Source organism: Peromyscus maniculatus, chromosome 17 (genome assembly GCF_049852395.1).
Source record: "Peromyscus maniculatus bairdii isolate BWxNUB_F1_BW_parent chromosome 17, HU_Pman_BW_mat_3.1, whole genome shotgun sequence".
NCBI classification, from domain to species: domain Eukaryota; kingdom Metazoa; phylum Chordata; class Mammalia; order Rodentia; family Cricetidae; genus Peromyscus; species Peromyscus maniculatus.
In genome coordinates this window covers 25,514,223-25,528,672 of record NC_134868.1, presented here as the reverse complement: position 1 = coordinate 25,528,672, position 14,450 = coordinate 25,514,223, and the positions used below count along the sequence as shown (strand labels likewise).

The 14,450-nt window shown below is 50.4% G+C and overlaps 1 protein-coding gene across 1 annotated transcript in view; it reads right to left on the bottom strand.

The window, feature by feature from the left end:
- Wwc2 (WW and C2 domain containing 2) overlaps nt 1-6,485 on the bottom strand; it is a 178,546-nt gene extending 172,061 nt beyond the window's left edge. Inside the window, exon 1 of the mRNA XM_006970956.4 lies at nt 6,048-6,485. Within this exon, the coding sequence (XP_006971018.2) occupies nt 6,048-6,178 (131 nt within the window). The 5' untranslated portion in view covers nt 6,179-6,485. The remainder of the gene's footprint in view (nt 1-6,047) is intronic.
- Nucleotides 6,486-14,450: the final 7,965 nt, after the last annotated feature.

The window sequence follows — 14,450 nt, the reverse complement described above, 5'->3', positions numbered from 1 at the left end:
CTGAATCATTTGAGATGGGGAGACCCACCGTAAACCAGGTCTTTTCAAGTGGAAAGTTCCCCCTTAAATCTGGGCCCACACCTCTTGGCGGCAGCCTATATGAAGGACAGGGAAGAAGGACATGCCTGCTCTTGGACTGCTGGCCCTCACTCTTCCTGGCCAGTTCACTCCTTCACTGGCATCAGAGCCTACTTCTTCAGGATTCCCAAGAGTTTCTAGCTAGCTAGACTACCTGGAATTGCTGAAAAGCAATGGAGGAGGACACTCAACATCAATTTTAGTCCTTCATGTGCACACACACACAAGTGCACTCACACCACTAAACACAGACATACAAACGCACATCACACCCACGTGTATACACACAATCGTCATCATCAATCTTGTTCTCCTCCTCCTCCTCTTCCTTCTCCTTCTTCTTCAGACTTGGAAGTGGAAGCAGGAGGACCAGACATTCAAGGTCACCCCCAACTACACAGAAAGTTGAATGCCAACCTAGGCTAGAGACTGTCTCCAAAATAAATACATTAGTAGTAGTGGTAATACCAGTGATAAAAAAAATAAATCTGATAGGTGTCTAGTGTTTGGTAACTTACCAAACTAAACCTTTATCATACCTACATACGATAAAAATAATCTCAACTTTAGGCCTGTAGAGCAGACCAAGGCACCCAGGACTGCCATTGGTTTCAAGCCAACACATGAGGTGATACACGGTATCACCAACTCCCACATCAGCAGCGTGAAGCCGGTCACAACCCTACACTGAGAAAGCCTCCTTTTCTACAGGATTTTACCACGAAAAGGAAGAAAGTCCCATTTACAGGCACAGCAGGGCCCTGCAGGAAGCTTCCACACTTCGAAATGGACCAGGCTTCCTCTCGTTACATTTAAACAGCACTTGCTTGGAGGCCACATGTCACAGTGGCTGACTGGAGCTGACTGGAGCTCTGACAACCTCACAATTTGCAGCTCCACACAAATCGCGTGTTTACAAATACCAGTCTTTCTAGAAAAAAAAAAAAAACCAACTATTGTCCTGACTCTCACAGCGAAATTAAACTGCAAAACTGCAGACCGTTAAAATCACAGGAGAAACCTGGGTCACTCGAATATTCCAAGCAAGCATGGCTGGCTCTGGCAGGCAGAGGAGCAAACTGTGCTGACAACCAGAAACATTTCCATGGGGATGCTTGGGAGACCTCCTCATAGCTTGGTTTAAAAACGCTTCCTCGAGTGATTAAAGCCCAAACGCTTTGCCACCCTCCACAACTGCAAACACCATAACCACTCGGCTAACTCGCGGTATCAAGGCCCCCGGACGCTGAGCCTGCTGGGATGGGACACTATCCAGCAACTGTGACCACGGCAGTACAATTAAAACTGCGGAGCTGACGGTGGGCTTTCTGCTCTAATAAGTAACTCACATATGTATATTATTCTTCGAAATGTAGCAGCTCACTTCTCTCATTATTTCTAATCCAACTGGAAAATTGATTGTCTCCGGTTGTTGGTAGCTCAGGCTATAATTTTTTTTTTTTTTTGAAAGCCCAATAAGAAACTAAAATAGGAGAGTAGCTCAAATTACATTCTTTCATTGATTTCTTAGCCTTCAATTAACTGACCTAACCAACATTCAGTTCACATCTACCACACACCAAGGACACATAAGGCTATGGTAACGTGGAATTAAGACTTGAGAAATTTACATGTTCGCAGTGGGTCGGTCCATTTGCTCAGGCCGATTTGAAAGGAAAGGAGATTCAGAGAGTTCCTGGGATCCTAATTGTGCGCCCACTGAGTGCAAAGGACAGTCTGCTCGGACATCAATGGTGGGTGCGCTCAGAGCTTCTTCCTCCTCCGTTCACACACCACCACACAAGTCTCTTTTCACTTCGAAGCTACAATCGCTCTATATCTGACCCTAGTCATAAGCTACAGGGTAGGGTCCATCAGTCTTAACCCAAAATTGCTTTGGGTGGCAACCTGCAAGCTTCACCGGACAACACTTATTGCACCTCAGGCTGGCATCCAGCACAAGGATGAGAAGCATGCAAAACCACAGTGCCTGCTCATCCAGCCCTCTTACTCAACAGGCAATGGATCCTTCCCATCCCTTCTTCTGTGTTGAATGTAGTGTGTTCTACAACAGCAGCCCATCTGGCCATGATCTATGGTCCACCATAAATACCAACTGGTGTGCTCAAAGCGTGTTCATGGTGAGCAAAATAAGAGGGGCATGGGAGAGAGAACCCACAAAATAACACCCTCAGGAAGCAAAGCCTCCATGAAGCCAAGGAACCAGGCACAGGCTCTAGAGTTCTCAACCTGTGGGTCTTGACCCCTTTGAGAGATTGAATGACCCTTTCACAGGGGTCACCTAAGACCACCTAAAAACACTGGTGTTTACATTGAGATTCCTAACAGTAGCAAATTTAAAGTTATGAGGTAGCAAGGGACATAATGTCATGGTTGGGGGTCACCACCACATGAGAAACTGTATTAAAGGGTCACAGCACTAGGAAGGTTGAGAACCACTGCTCTAGAGAGTCACCTTGTCTAGTACCAGATCTTGACTCCACACTTCTCTGGTTCTGGTTCCTCATCTATCACTGTGAGGTAAGAAAACCTACCTCAGAGAACGGATGGGAGAAGCAAATGAGATCACCTTCACAGAGCCTAGTAAATGTGATGTGGTCTGTACTGTTAGCAGGGTTTCCAAGAACGACAGCCCAGTCTCTGAGTTAGAGTGGTAACAGAGGGTTGGAGATGGTTCAGCAGTTAAGGGCACTGGCTGATCTAAGGAACCCGGGCAGGGATCAATGCCCAGCACCAACAAGACAGCTCTCAATCGCCAGCAGCTCCAACCCCCAGGACTCGACGTTCTCTTCTGGCCTCCAAGGGCACGACACACTCATGGAACAGACAACACACCCATACATACACTTTTTTTAATGCAAATTCCTACCCATGAGCTGGAAAACATCCCTATGAGGATGTGACATTATCCACAGTTTAGAGTTGACGCAGACCCTCAGTCCAACTTAGTCCATGACAGAGCAGTAAGAGGTCTAATACATCCCAGCGAAGTCGGCATCGTGTGGCCTAGCTCCAAAAGCTTAAAGTACCTGAAAAACACGGTCCCCATGCTCTAGCTCTAGTACTCCTGGATTGGACTATTGGAAGTATGCTGCCATAAAATCCCCCAGCCTCTTCCCATTCACTCAGCATAATTCTCCGTCCAACCAGAAAATACCAGATCAATTCTGATGAACTATCAGGAGCGAAATCCTCACTCTTAACGGAATGAAAATCACAACACTGAATGGGGAAATCATTCCAACCACTTTAGTTAAGTGTCTTTAAAGATCCCAAACCGCCGAGGACCCACAGTATCGCCCGTCATTTTTCTTTTTTCTTTCAGGATTTGTGATCTGATCGTGCCGAAGAATCCATGAACTCCCTACTGGCCCGGGGAACATCTCTCTTTCTATAAGTTTGCTGTGTAGCAAAATTAACAAGAGTTAGTGGTTACTCCAAATATCTTCTCTAATCGCTTCTAGCACTATATCGGAAGACATACTGTTGCTTAGTTGCACGAAAAGAAAGCATGTCACTGTGGCTGCTTTTAAAGTTCTCGTACCAAAATTCAGAAATATTTCCCGTAATTCAAATGTCTATCTCCAAGTATTTAAAGACCTAACAGCTGCGGGGAAAATAGGAAAAACAATTCAACTTAGTCAAAACTGTTTGTCCCCGATATAGTTCTTGGTTCCCACTTTCCGGAAAAAAAAAATGCATTCCCAGTAACTGACGATCCATTCCAGTTTAAAGGAAAAGGCCGCCTGGCTTGTGTAAGAAGCAGTGATTCGGGGAAGCCAAGTCCTAAAACTCCGCTTCCCACTCGCCTCACCCAGCCTATTCTTCTAATCCTCTCTGGTGGGCAAGTGAGATGAAGTAATGAAACGTTTGGGAGCTGAGGCAGCAGAGGATGTGGATAAAGCCTCGAGAGAGCAAGCATGGGCTGCAGCTAACCTGAGACTCCGGGTATCCGAGTGTGCCGGACTGCCGGACTGCCGGACGCACAACTGTAAAAGTCCAATATTTATACAGGTGCCTCACAAACCGCTGTTGTGCACACCATCGGCACCGACGTTTGCTATCTGTTAAGGAGTTTCAAGGTACAACAGCGTAAGCAGCCGGCTTGGGACACGAAGTTTATGACAACTGATGCGCCTGGAGAGACTGAAGGCCCGGCTCTTGTCCTAACTTTCATCGGCCAGCACTGGCCCCCGTGGGGCTGTGGGGAGGTGGGGCCTGGGTACAGGTGTCTTCCCTCAGCAGGAGGGAAATCTAAACCCGTCTCTTCATGGATAATTTAACAAGGATTGTTCCATAAATGTATGCCGCCCGGGACTTTCTTATAACTGCTCTTTAGTAGCTTTCAAATACAAATAGTTCTAGAAAAAGAGTGATTGGGAATATCAAGTAAAAAAGTATTTCCGGTTCACACTGGAGGGGGGGGGGGCTGTTTAACAGGAAAAGCATCTGAAAAAGCTGTAACTGCCTCAGACCCCATTGCACAAAAAGCCAGTTAGACCTTCTAGCAATGATAAAACTGCACAGGACAGGCGCATCCCTGAGGCTATATTAAACTTACAGCATGGAACTAATCAGCATGGTGGCTGGCACCTGTAATTCTTGCATTGTGGAGTCTGAGGCAGGGGGACTGCTGTAAGCTTGGGACCAGCCTGTGCTACATAATAATTTCCAAGCCCGCCAGCCTGAACAACATACAGTATGAGACAGTCTAGAAATATAAAACAAAACAAAAAGGAATAGCTCCTTAAAGGTCAGTTTTCAAATTTACAGGTAAAAGTATTCCTTAGTATTCTTTTTTTCTTCTTCTTCTTTTTATTTTTTGAAACAGGGTCTCCCATAACCCAGACTGGTCTTGAACTCGGGATCTTCCTTCTCCTTTCCCCTCCCACGTGCAGAGTTTATACAGATGTGTGACAACACACCACGCCCTCCTAGTGGTCCCTCTAGCAACTTCAACCCTAAGAAATGTTCTTCCTAAGAGTGAAAAGAAAGTTGGGAGACAAAACACTTGGGAGCACTCCACAGAAACTTCCAACTCCCGAACTTCTTTGATGTCTGTCTGCTGCTTCATTCAGATCTCCAGGTAGGAAGGACCGAAACGCTTGTACCGAGAGACCTGTGCAAAATCGGGCTAAGCTCGGGTCCGCGCTAACCGTAGCCGAGGTTCATTCAGTGCTAGTGCCCACTCCATTTCAACAAGGAAACCTGACCAAGTTACCAGGTAAGGAATAACAGTAAGAAGCAAAACTCCCAAACAGTGTTTTGGTGTTTTTTTTTTTTTTTAAATCCGAGGGGCAACGCCACGAAGGTCCAGCCAGGACTGGGATCCCTCTCCATGTTCGGGGACCTAGGGCATGGTTGGGGGTACATCCTAGCAAAACCTTGCGGTCAGAGCTCGGGAGCCAAGCAAGGATGGCTAGAGAGAGGCCACAGGTGGCCCAGATGGCTAGTGGCGCACTGTGCACTTAGGCCTCCGGGAGGCCCCAAGCCCAGAGCGCCTTGCAGAGGTCGAAAGGTGCCCTCTGCCTCCATGCGACCAACTTTAAAGCGCACGGGAGGTCTGCAGAGGTCTCGAGTACCCCTTACCCTGAGCCGGCTAACTGGACTTGGGGTGCCAGCCCAGAGCACCAATCCAGCCCTTCCCTTGGGGGCAGGGAGTGTCTACAAGTCCTGGAGGGGCGTGGGGGAAGGCAGTGGGCAATGGGGCCCCCGAGAAGGGGCGCCTGGCGGGCAGATAGACAGAGCCGCGCCTGAGGCCGGCGGTCCCGCGCCTAACCCTAGAGACCTCAGGGGTGCAAGGCCGGCGACGCCCCACGCCCCCCGGCGCCCCGCCAGGTCTCCCGGACAACAGCCGCCGCCACACTTCCGAGGCGGGTCCTCTCTCTCCCCTCACACCCCACCCCACCCCCGGGGCTCGCCGGAGGGCGGGGGGCCCGGCTTCCCACCTGTCCCGGGGGTCGATCCAGCTGGTCCTCCTGGTGTTGTGATCGATGTAGAAGACCTTGCCGTCGTAGTCCCTGGCCTCCTCCCAGCCCCGGGGTAGCGGCAGCTGCCCGCTCCCGGCTCTCCTAGGCATGGTCGGCGGCCTCGCCGGCGAGCGGCGCCTCCATAGGGACCCGGGGCGCGGGGGACGCGGCGGGAACGCGGGCACCGGCGCAGGGGGCGTGCGGGGCGCGGGGCGTGGAGCGCGGGAGGGGGAAAAAGCCTCGGGAATCCCTGCTCTCAGCCCTGCCCGGGGATCAGTCCACCATGTCTGCGTCGGAACGGGCGAGCGAGCTCTCCTCCTTCTCCTCCTCCTCCTCCTCCTGGCCGCCGCTGCCTCCGCCTCTTCCTCCTCCTCCTCCTCCTCCTCCCCGTCCCCCTGCGGCCGCCGAGGGTCGCGGCGCCCAGGCTGCCCCGGCCGACGCCGTCTGGGCTCGGATCCGGGAAGCTCCGCGGGGCAACGGCCCGGCGGCGGCGGCTGGCCGCCTCCTCATTTGCGTGCGATTAGCATGCGCCCCGCCCCCTCGGCCCCGCCCCGCGCCCGCCTCATCTGCATGCACATTCCTCGCCGCCACATTCCTGAGCTTAACCCTGCAGCTGCCGGGGGGTGGGGGGTGGGTGGAGGGGGTAGGGAAGGGGTGGGGTGGGGGTCGGGGAGGGGGGGAGGATGGCCTCGGCGGGACGCGGGGCTTGATCACACACACACGCACACGCACACACACGCACACACACCCCGCGCGGGGGAAGGGAGGAAGCGGGGAGACCAGGTGGGGAGGCGGGAGGGCGAAGGAATGCACCCCTCTGCTCCCTCCTCTCCAGCACCCCGGACTTTTATCTCCCGTCGGCCCAGACAGACCCTTTAGGGATTTTTTTATTAAGAGTTTCAGGACGAGAAAGACGGCAAAAGAAAGAAAAAGTCTGCAAACTCTTCTCCACCTCTCTCTCTCTCTCTCTCTCTCTCCTCCGGTCTTCTAGGGAAACCACAAGACTTTCGGGAGGAAAGGGTGGGGCGTGCTGTCCTGGGAAGAAGTCCCAACAAACAGCGAGGGCACAGAAACTCCCCCCCGCCGCCGCCGCCGCCGCCGCCCCACGCTGCGCCCCCCGTGCCTTTGGCGGTTCCCGGCGGCGGCGGCGGCGGTGGTGGGGAAGTGTGCAAAAAGCGCTGGGAGTGTGTCCGGGGCGTGTCCCGGGGACCGCGGCGCCCCCCACCCATCCACAAACTCCCCAGCCCTCTGCTGGGACTCTGGCCCTCGGTGACCTCACCGGGGACCTCGCGGGGCCTCGGGGAGCAAAGTAAAGGCGGGTCCCCGACCCGTGAGCGCCGCGACACGTCAGCCCTAAGGGCCCACGGTGGGGCGGGGACCTCTGGCTGGATCTTAAGAAGCGACAGGGCCACCCCGCCGCCGCCACGCGCGGGGCCCCGGGGATCCGAATCACCAGCGCCTTCCCCCCCCTTCCCTCCGGCCGCCGCGTCGGGGCGCTGCACCGGCGGGGCCAGGGCTCTCTGCATCTGGCGATCCCTGGCTGGCTTTGAGGCCAAGGGACATGGCCGCGTCCAATATTCTAGTCCCTTCCTTCCAGCTGTTTGTCCCGGGAACTTCCCCACCTCGATCCCAGACGGGGGGGGGGGGGGGGGGGGCAGAAGGGGTTGGCAAGGGAAGAAGTGGAGGGGGAAGGCTGGGGATGGTGGCAGAGACCACACTCTCCTTGACCAAGGGTCCATCCGGTCTGAGATGGAGATCTCTCACAAACATTTATTTATTCAGCTATTAAGTGCTCGTCGGCACTGAGTAGGAGCAGGCCGTCAGACTCTTAAGAAGACAAAGCCCTGGTAGAGTGGACACCGAGCTTGCAAGGTCCCTTGTCCTTCAGCCTTTCTGCCCCCAAACCTTTACAGCCTGCTGGGCGCCACCACCCTTATTAGTATTCTTCGGGGTCCCTAAGCAGATTCTTTGGAATTGGCAACAGCTTAGGAAGGAAGGCCGCAGAGTCCAGTCATTCTTCGGGCCGGTGGTGTGAATCCTGCGTGCTAATATAACAAGAAGGTAATAACCTGCTCATGTAACAGCTTCTCATTTTGTCGAGATCTGGAGTCAGCCGGGACATTTTCTGTGTCTGGGCATTTGCGGAAGAAGTTGAAGGCTTGAAACAAGCTTTCAGGAGGGCACTGGGCATCCCTGGAGGGGATCTTGGGAATCGGAATGAAGCAGTTTGTGCACCAGCAGACATCTGAAATCCCCTAGGAATGGGAAAGCCAGGAGCACTGAATTGGAAGGACAACCAGAGAGAAACAGAGGTTCCCAAGAAAAAAACTTGATCTCACTTTATCTTTCTCAGTCTTCCCCAGGCCAAGGCCTGTGGAAGCTGGGCTTTGTGCTTTGTTGAGGGAAGATTCCACTCCCTAATCTGTGGTCTGCCTCGGCCCATCAATCCAGAGATGGTCCGTCAAGGTTCTAGTCCTCAGTGGAATGACATCCTGTTGGGTAGAGGGAGCTTGTCTAAAATTAACCTCTTGCCCTACTGATTCTAACACTCTCTCCTGACTGGCCCATTCACGTGGCCAAAATGTAATCAGCAACTAAAACCAACCACCCTCCTTCGAGTCTCGCTTAGTGAGTTTCTCCCTTTCCCTAAAGAATCTGAAAGTATTTATTGTGCTAGCGTGTCAGCACCTTATAACTCAAAAGTAAAAGTTGTGCACACCGGTGTCAGGGTTGGTTCAGTTTGCTTCCCTGGGACGAATACTGCACAGGGGTCCCCAGGATAACTAAGCTTGGTAAGCTTTTGGCTAAATATTATTCAATTTCTAAAAAAGACCGACCGTGAGGAATCCAAAGTGGCTCAGAGTGTTTGGTGGCATTTATTGTCCCATTAATCATCAGACTTCAAAAAGACACACTAAATAAACAAAACTTCGAAGCAAGAAGAAACAGGCTCACTTCTAACGGTTGGCCCAGGAGACAGCAGGCAAAAATGTTGAAATGACAGAGAGGACGGCTTCGGCTCTCGGGCCTTTTCTGTTTGGATCAAGTTCTGACTTCATCTAATTCCTTTGGAGACTCCCTAAGGGTTAAGCAATGAAACGTCACATCTGTGAAATTTACAGCTCACCCCCTTTCCGGGATGGGCACATTTCGGTTGGCTTTGGGCTTCAGACGATCCTTGGCAAGGAAAGGTGTACAGGCTGCGTTGGGGAATGCCAGGTTACCATGAACTGCCCACCAAAGGGTCCGTTCACTTTCTCTTTTACGTTGTCACGAGAGTTAATGGTCTGTGGGGATGCAGTGCAATAAAGAAACTTAGAAGGTTGCCGGGCGGTGGTGGCGCACGCCTTTAATCCCAGCACTCGGGAGGCAGAGCCAGGCGGATCTCTGTGAGGTAGAAGCCAGCCTGGGCTACCGAGTGAGTTCCAGGAAAGGCGCAAAGCTACACAGAGAAACCCTGTCTCAAAAACAAAACAAGAAAGAAAGAAAGAAAGAAAGAAAGAAAGAAAGAAAGAAAGAAAGAAAGAAAGAAAGAAAGAAAGAAAGAAAGAAAGAACGAAAGAAAGAAAGAGAAACTTAGAGGGTGAGTTGAAGGCCAGCTTTGGCTACATAGTAAGTTCAAGACCACCTTGGACTGCATGAGACTCTGTCTCAAAAACAAAACAAAAACAAACAAGCAAACAAACAAAACCCCCACAAACACAAAGGGATACAGCCCAGGTGGACATAGCCCAGTACTCGGTCTCCAGCGCCATATGAAATCAGACGTGGCAGCGCACATTTTAAAGAGGGCTGGGGAGATGGTCCCGTCTGGAGAAGTGCCTTCCACACAAATGTGAAGATGGGTCCGAACGCACAGCATCTTCTTAAAAGCCAAGGACAGAGCTATCGGCCTTGAACATCTGTAACCCCAGCACTCCTAAGAGATCAGAGGGGAGGCTCTTGGACCGGTCAGCCCGGCCTACATAGCAGAAAAACAAGAAGACGGTCTCACATAAGATAAAAGACCTAGACCTAGGCCTGCGATTGACCTCTGACCTCCACACACGTGCCCACTTTCACACACAGGAATGTGCGTATATGCGTATATACACATACACACACTAAATAAGGGAGCACATAGATAAATATTAAAATACTTCAAAAATTGTCACCCCACCCCAGTTGGAAATCGGCATAATTTGAATCCGGCAACCCCACTGCGGCGATATCTGCCTATGGAGTCTAAAGTACCCGAAGGTGTACAAGGATGTGTACTGGAAGTTACCTGATACTAATGAAACCAGGAAAGCCCACTGGCGGCCGTCAGTAACTGTTTATATCCAGCAAGTATTTTAAAAGCATCAGATAAGCACATCGTACGTCCTTATCTAAAAGGAAAGTGGCCCCAGCTACAATAAGCAGAGGAAGAATCAAGAGGCAAAGGGACACTTGCTGGGTGACTTCAGTGGCATTATAATGCTGTTGGGGTTGGGGACAGAAAAGGCAAAGACCCTAAGTCTCCTAAACACTACAGCTCCATGTCAGAAGAGCAGCACAGCCCTTAGTGGAGGGAGATTGTTATGAGAGTGGAACGGTGAGGGAGAGCCCATCACGGAATCAAAGAGGAGGCAGGCCGGGCGGTGGTGGCGCACGCCCTTAATCCCAGCACTCGGGAGGCAGAGGCTGGCGGATCTCTGTGAGTTCGAGGCCAGCCTGGGCTACAGAGTGAGTTCCAGGAAAGGCGCAAAGCTACACAGAGAAACCCTGTCTCGAAAAAACAAAAAACAAAAAAACAAAAAAAAAAAAAAAGAGGAGGCAAATGATCATGAGAAAGATCAGGGCACAAGATGTGATACCAAAATGGACAAGCCCAGTTCAAAAATGCACCTGGCATGAAGGAACCCAAGACTGGCTGGAGCCGTCCAGTTAGGGAGGTCACGGCGATAGTGCACATTTGAGATAGACACGAGCTAGGATTAGAAAGAAGGCTCTGGGGGATGCAAAGGAACGGCCTGGCAAGAATTTGCAACTGATTAGATTAAGACGGGAGAGGTGAGTGGAGACTGGAAGGAGGAATCTGGGATGCGTCCAAGTTTGTAGGCAGTTGAAAGAAACCCAGAACTGCGGATGAGGGGAGATGAGGAAGTCCCCAGGGGAATCTGATACAGGATTTGAGTTTAGAAATTAGAGATACTTGGCAAAGAAGGTAGAAGCTCATTGAAAAGGTCAGGACTTCGAATACCTGCTGCAAGTCTGTAGATTGCTGAAGCTACGGGATTGAGTCTTGAGGAGGAAGTAATGTGAGTGGAACGGAATTAAGTAGCTTGTCCATAATCCTATTCTTGGCCTGGACCTCTTCGGTAATGTGATACGATTTTGTTTATTTCTTTATGGCCTCCACTTCCAGTGAGGTGTGTAAGAATTAGTTGCTAGTGTGGAAACCGACTTCGAATGAACCATTGTGCCCAGCCTTCACTGTTCTGCTAGTGAATTGACTCTGTGTAAGGCAAGATGAACTGGTTTCAATATTTTAATATTCCTTGTTTTCTCAAGGAGATCAAGGATTATATAAACGGAAATTCTAAATAAAAAGGATATGCTCACCCCCCTTTTTTTTCTGAATCAAACTTATGAGTTTTTTTTTTTTTTACTCTTGTGCAACCAAGCTAGTTAAATAATGTATTTAGTTATTATCAATAGGTAACCTAATCCACATTTCCTAAACTTGAGCATCTAAAATGGCTTTCAGAAGCTAAGTATGTAGATCTTTAAAAATTCCCAGTGCTGGGCCAAACTGGAATTTCTCATTACCATAACTAACCACTTCTCTTCTAGTTAATTATTGTACCAACACCTTAGGCCAAAACAGTCATTTTGACTCCATAGTAAGCGACACCAGCCAGATAATGGCTTTACCTTAACCACTCATAGGAGAACCCACTGAGCAAGCTCTGTGATTACCAAGGATCCCTGTCTCAGTGGGGAGTGTGGTTCAATGGTAAAGTACTTGCCTAGCACCCAGAGAACCCTACATTTGAACCCTCACCTCCATTGAAAGCTGAAAACGAACGTCATCTTACAAAGAAAAGCTGCTCAGATGTCACAAGCTTGTGTAAGGCTGTCAGAAGATCCATGTGCATACTCTGGGGTAGACATAATGCGGCATTCTCTTTTCATATTTACCAGGCTAAATTTGCAGCTTTTCCTCCGTATGGAAAAACAACCTCTTTAAAAAAAAATTGTGAACCAGGCGGTGGTGGTGCACTCCTTTAATCCCAGCACTCGGGAGGCAGATCCAGGTGGATCTCTGTGAGTTCGAGGCCAGCCTGGGCTACAGAGTGAGTTCCAGGAAAGGCTCCAAAGCTACACAGAGCTTATCTCAAACAACTCCCCGCTCCCCAGGAAAAAAAAAAAATGTGATTGTAGAAGCTAGGGAGATGCTCATTGGGTAAGGCCCTTGTCATGCATTCAAAAGGACCTGAGTTTGAATCCCCAGATCCCACACAAAGCCCGGCACATGTCTGTACTCACACGCTCACAATGCTCTTATTGGTGGTGGGAGGCAGAGGCAGGAGAGTGTCCCGGAGCTCACAGATTAGCCAGCGTGACCCATGCTCCAATGAACAACAAACAGACTCACAGACTCGATCTCATGTCTTGTCTTATTTTCAAGACAGGATCCTTCTAGGTAACCCTTGCTGTCCTGGAACTCTCTGTGTAGACCAGGCTAGCCTTAACTCACAGAGATCTTCCTGCCTCCTGAGTGCTGGGATTAAAGGCTTGTGCCACCACCGCCCAGCTGCAAGTGGGTTCTAACATCAGTGAAGGAACGCTTCAGAAATAGGAAAGATGAGCTTGTCAACAAGAGTGAAGACAAGTGTTCAACAGTTTCCTTCTTCCATGTCCATTATCTGGGCTTCCACCAGAAGGCTCCACTCACATTTGAGGCGGGTGGAGTGGGATCTCCCTGCTTCAAATAATGAGAACGGGTCCAGGCTCCCTGTACTTTGAATGTGAGATGCCCCCTACAGACTTGGACCCCCGCTTTGTGGCACTGTTTCAAAAGGTTTTAGACCATGTAGCAAGTAGAACCTTACCGGAGGAAGCAGTGGGGGGTGGGGTGGAGATGGGGTACGGTGGGACGGATGGCACTTTCTGTTTCTTCCCTGCTTCCTGACTGTTGGTGCAACATGGCCTTCCGCCTCACACTCCTGCTACCCTGCCGTCTCTTCCGAGATGGACTCTATTCCCTCAAACTGTAAGTCAGAGAGCAAACCCCACCCCACCCCACCTTCCTGACAGTCACTGGGTCACAGCAGCTAGAAAAGTAACAAATACACTCCTCTTCAGTTCCTCCATCCCAAAGCTGACATCACCTATTTCTCTAAGGACTCTGGTTCCTCTAGAAGGAAAAAATATTTAGACAGAAGGGCTGGACAGTCAGGTGGATGCAGTCGTGTTTAGATGTGTCTGCAGGCCTGTCTGTCTGTCTGTCTGTCTAAACCACAGAGTTCTTTTACTTCAAACCCAAGGCTCAGCACCAGCGCACTTCTGTTTTTCCCACGTTTGGAACCCCTTCTCCAGCAGTGGGAAACTGGCCCTCCTCACCCTAATGCACTTACCCCTGCATCAATGCCTCTGTGTAGAACCGTCTCCCAGAACTCACTTCCCTTCACTCACCCAGATGTCCTCCTTACTCAGGTCAACTCCCTCATCAAAACCTTCCTCACCCCTGCACAGGGGTCCCCTCCACCCCTCGACCTCAAACTCCCCACACCAGGGCATCCTGTCCCCTCATCCTGTCATCTTCTTGGGTTCTGATGCTCTACACAAAGCTCTTCTCTAGGAAATCCCTCTTTACCCTGGTTATCTCATTCCCCACACAGGTGGACTCTGATATCCGCTCCGGGTACCCCTCTATGTTGTTACCCTTCTTTTAAGGCTTGGATCACCTGTGAGGACAGCATTTTCTAACCCTTAGTGAACATTTACGTTTCATGGCGAAATTCTACCAATGCAGATTGCCAAATGCCACACGCAGAGAATCTGCTCCAGCTGATCCAAGTGGAGCCCTTGAGGTCGGCATCGTCCACAGCAACCCCGGGTGCTTCTGATGCAAGTGGTCAATGCGACAATTTCGTGGGCTGGACAGATGTCTCACCAGGTCCAGGCACTTGGTGGCAAGCTTGATGACTTGAATTTGGTGCTATAAGGAGAAAACCAACTCCCTTGAGTTGATCTCTGACCTCCATAGACCTGATCTTGCATGCACATGCATACACACAAATAAACAAACAAATGTTAAAGAGGTTTTTGTTTTTGTTTTGTTTTTAATAAATGCCTTTTCCATCCTAAGTTACTGAGTCAAATAAATAAGGACATTTAGGACTATAACATGTA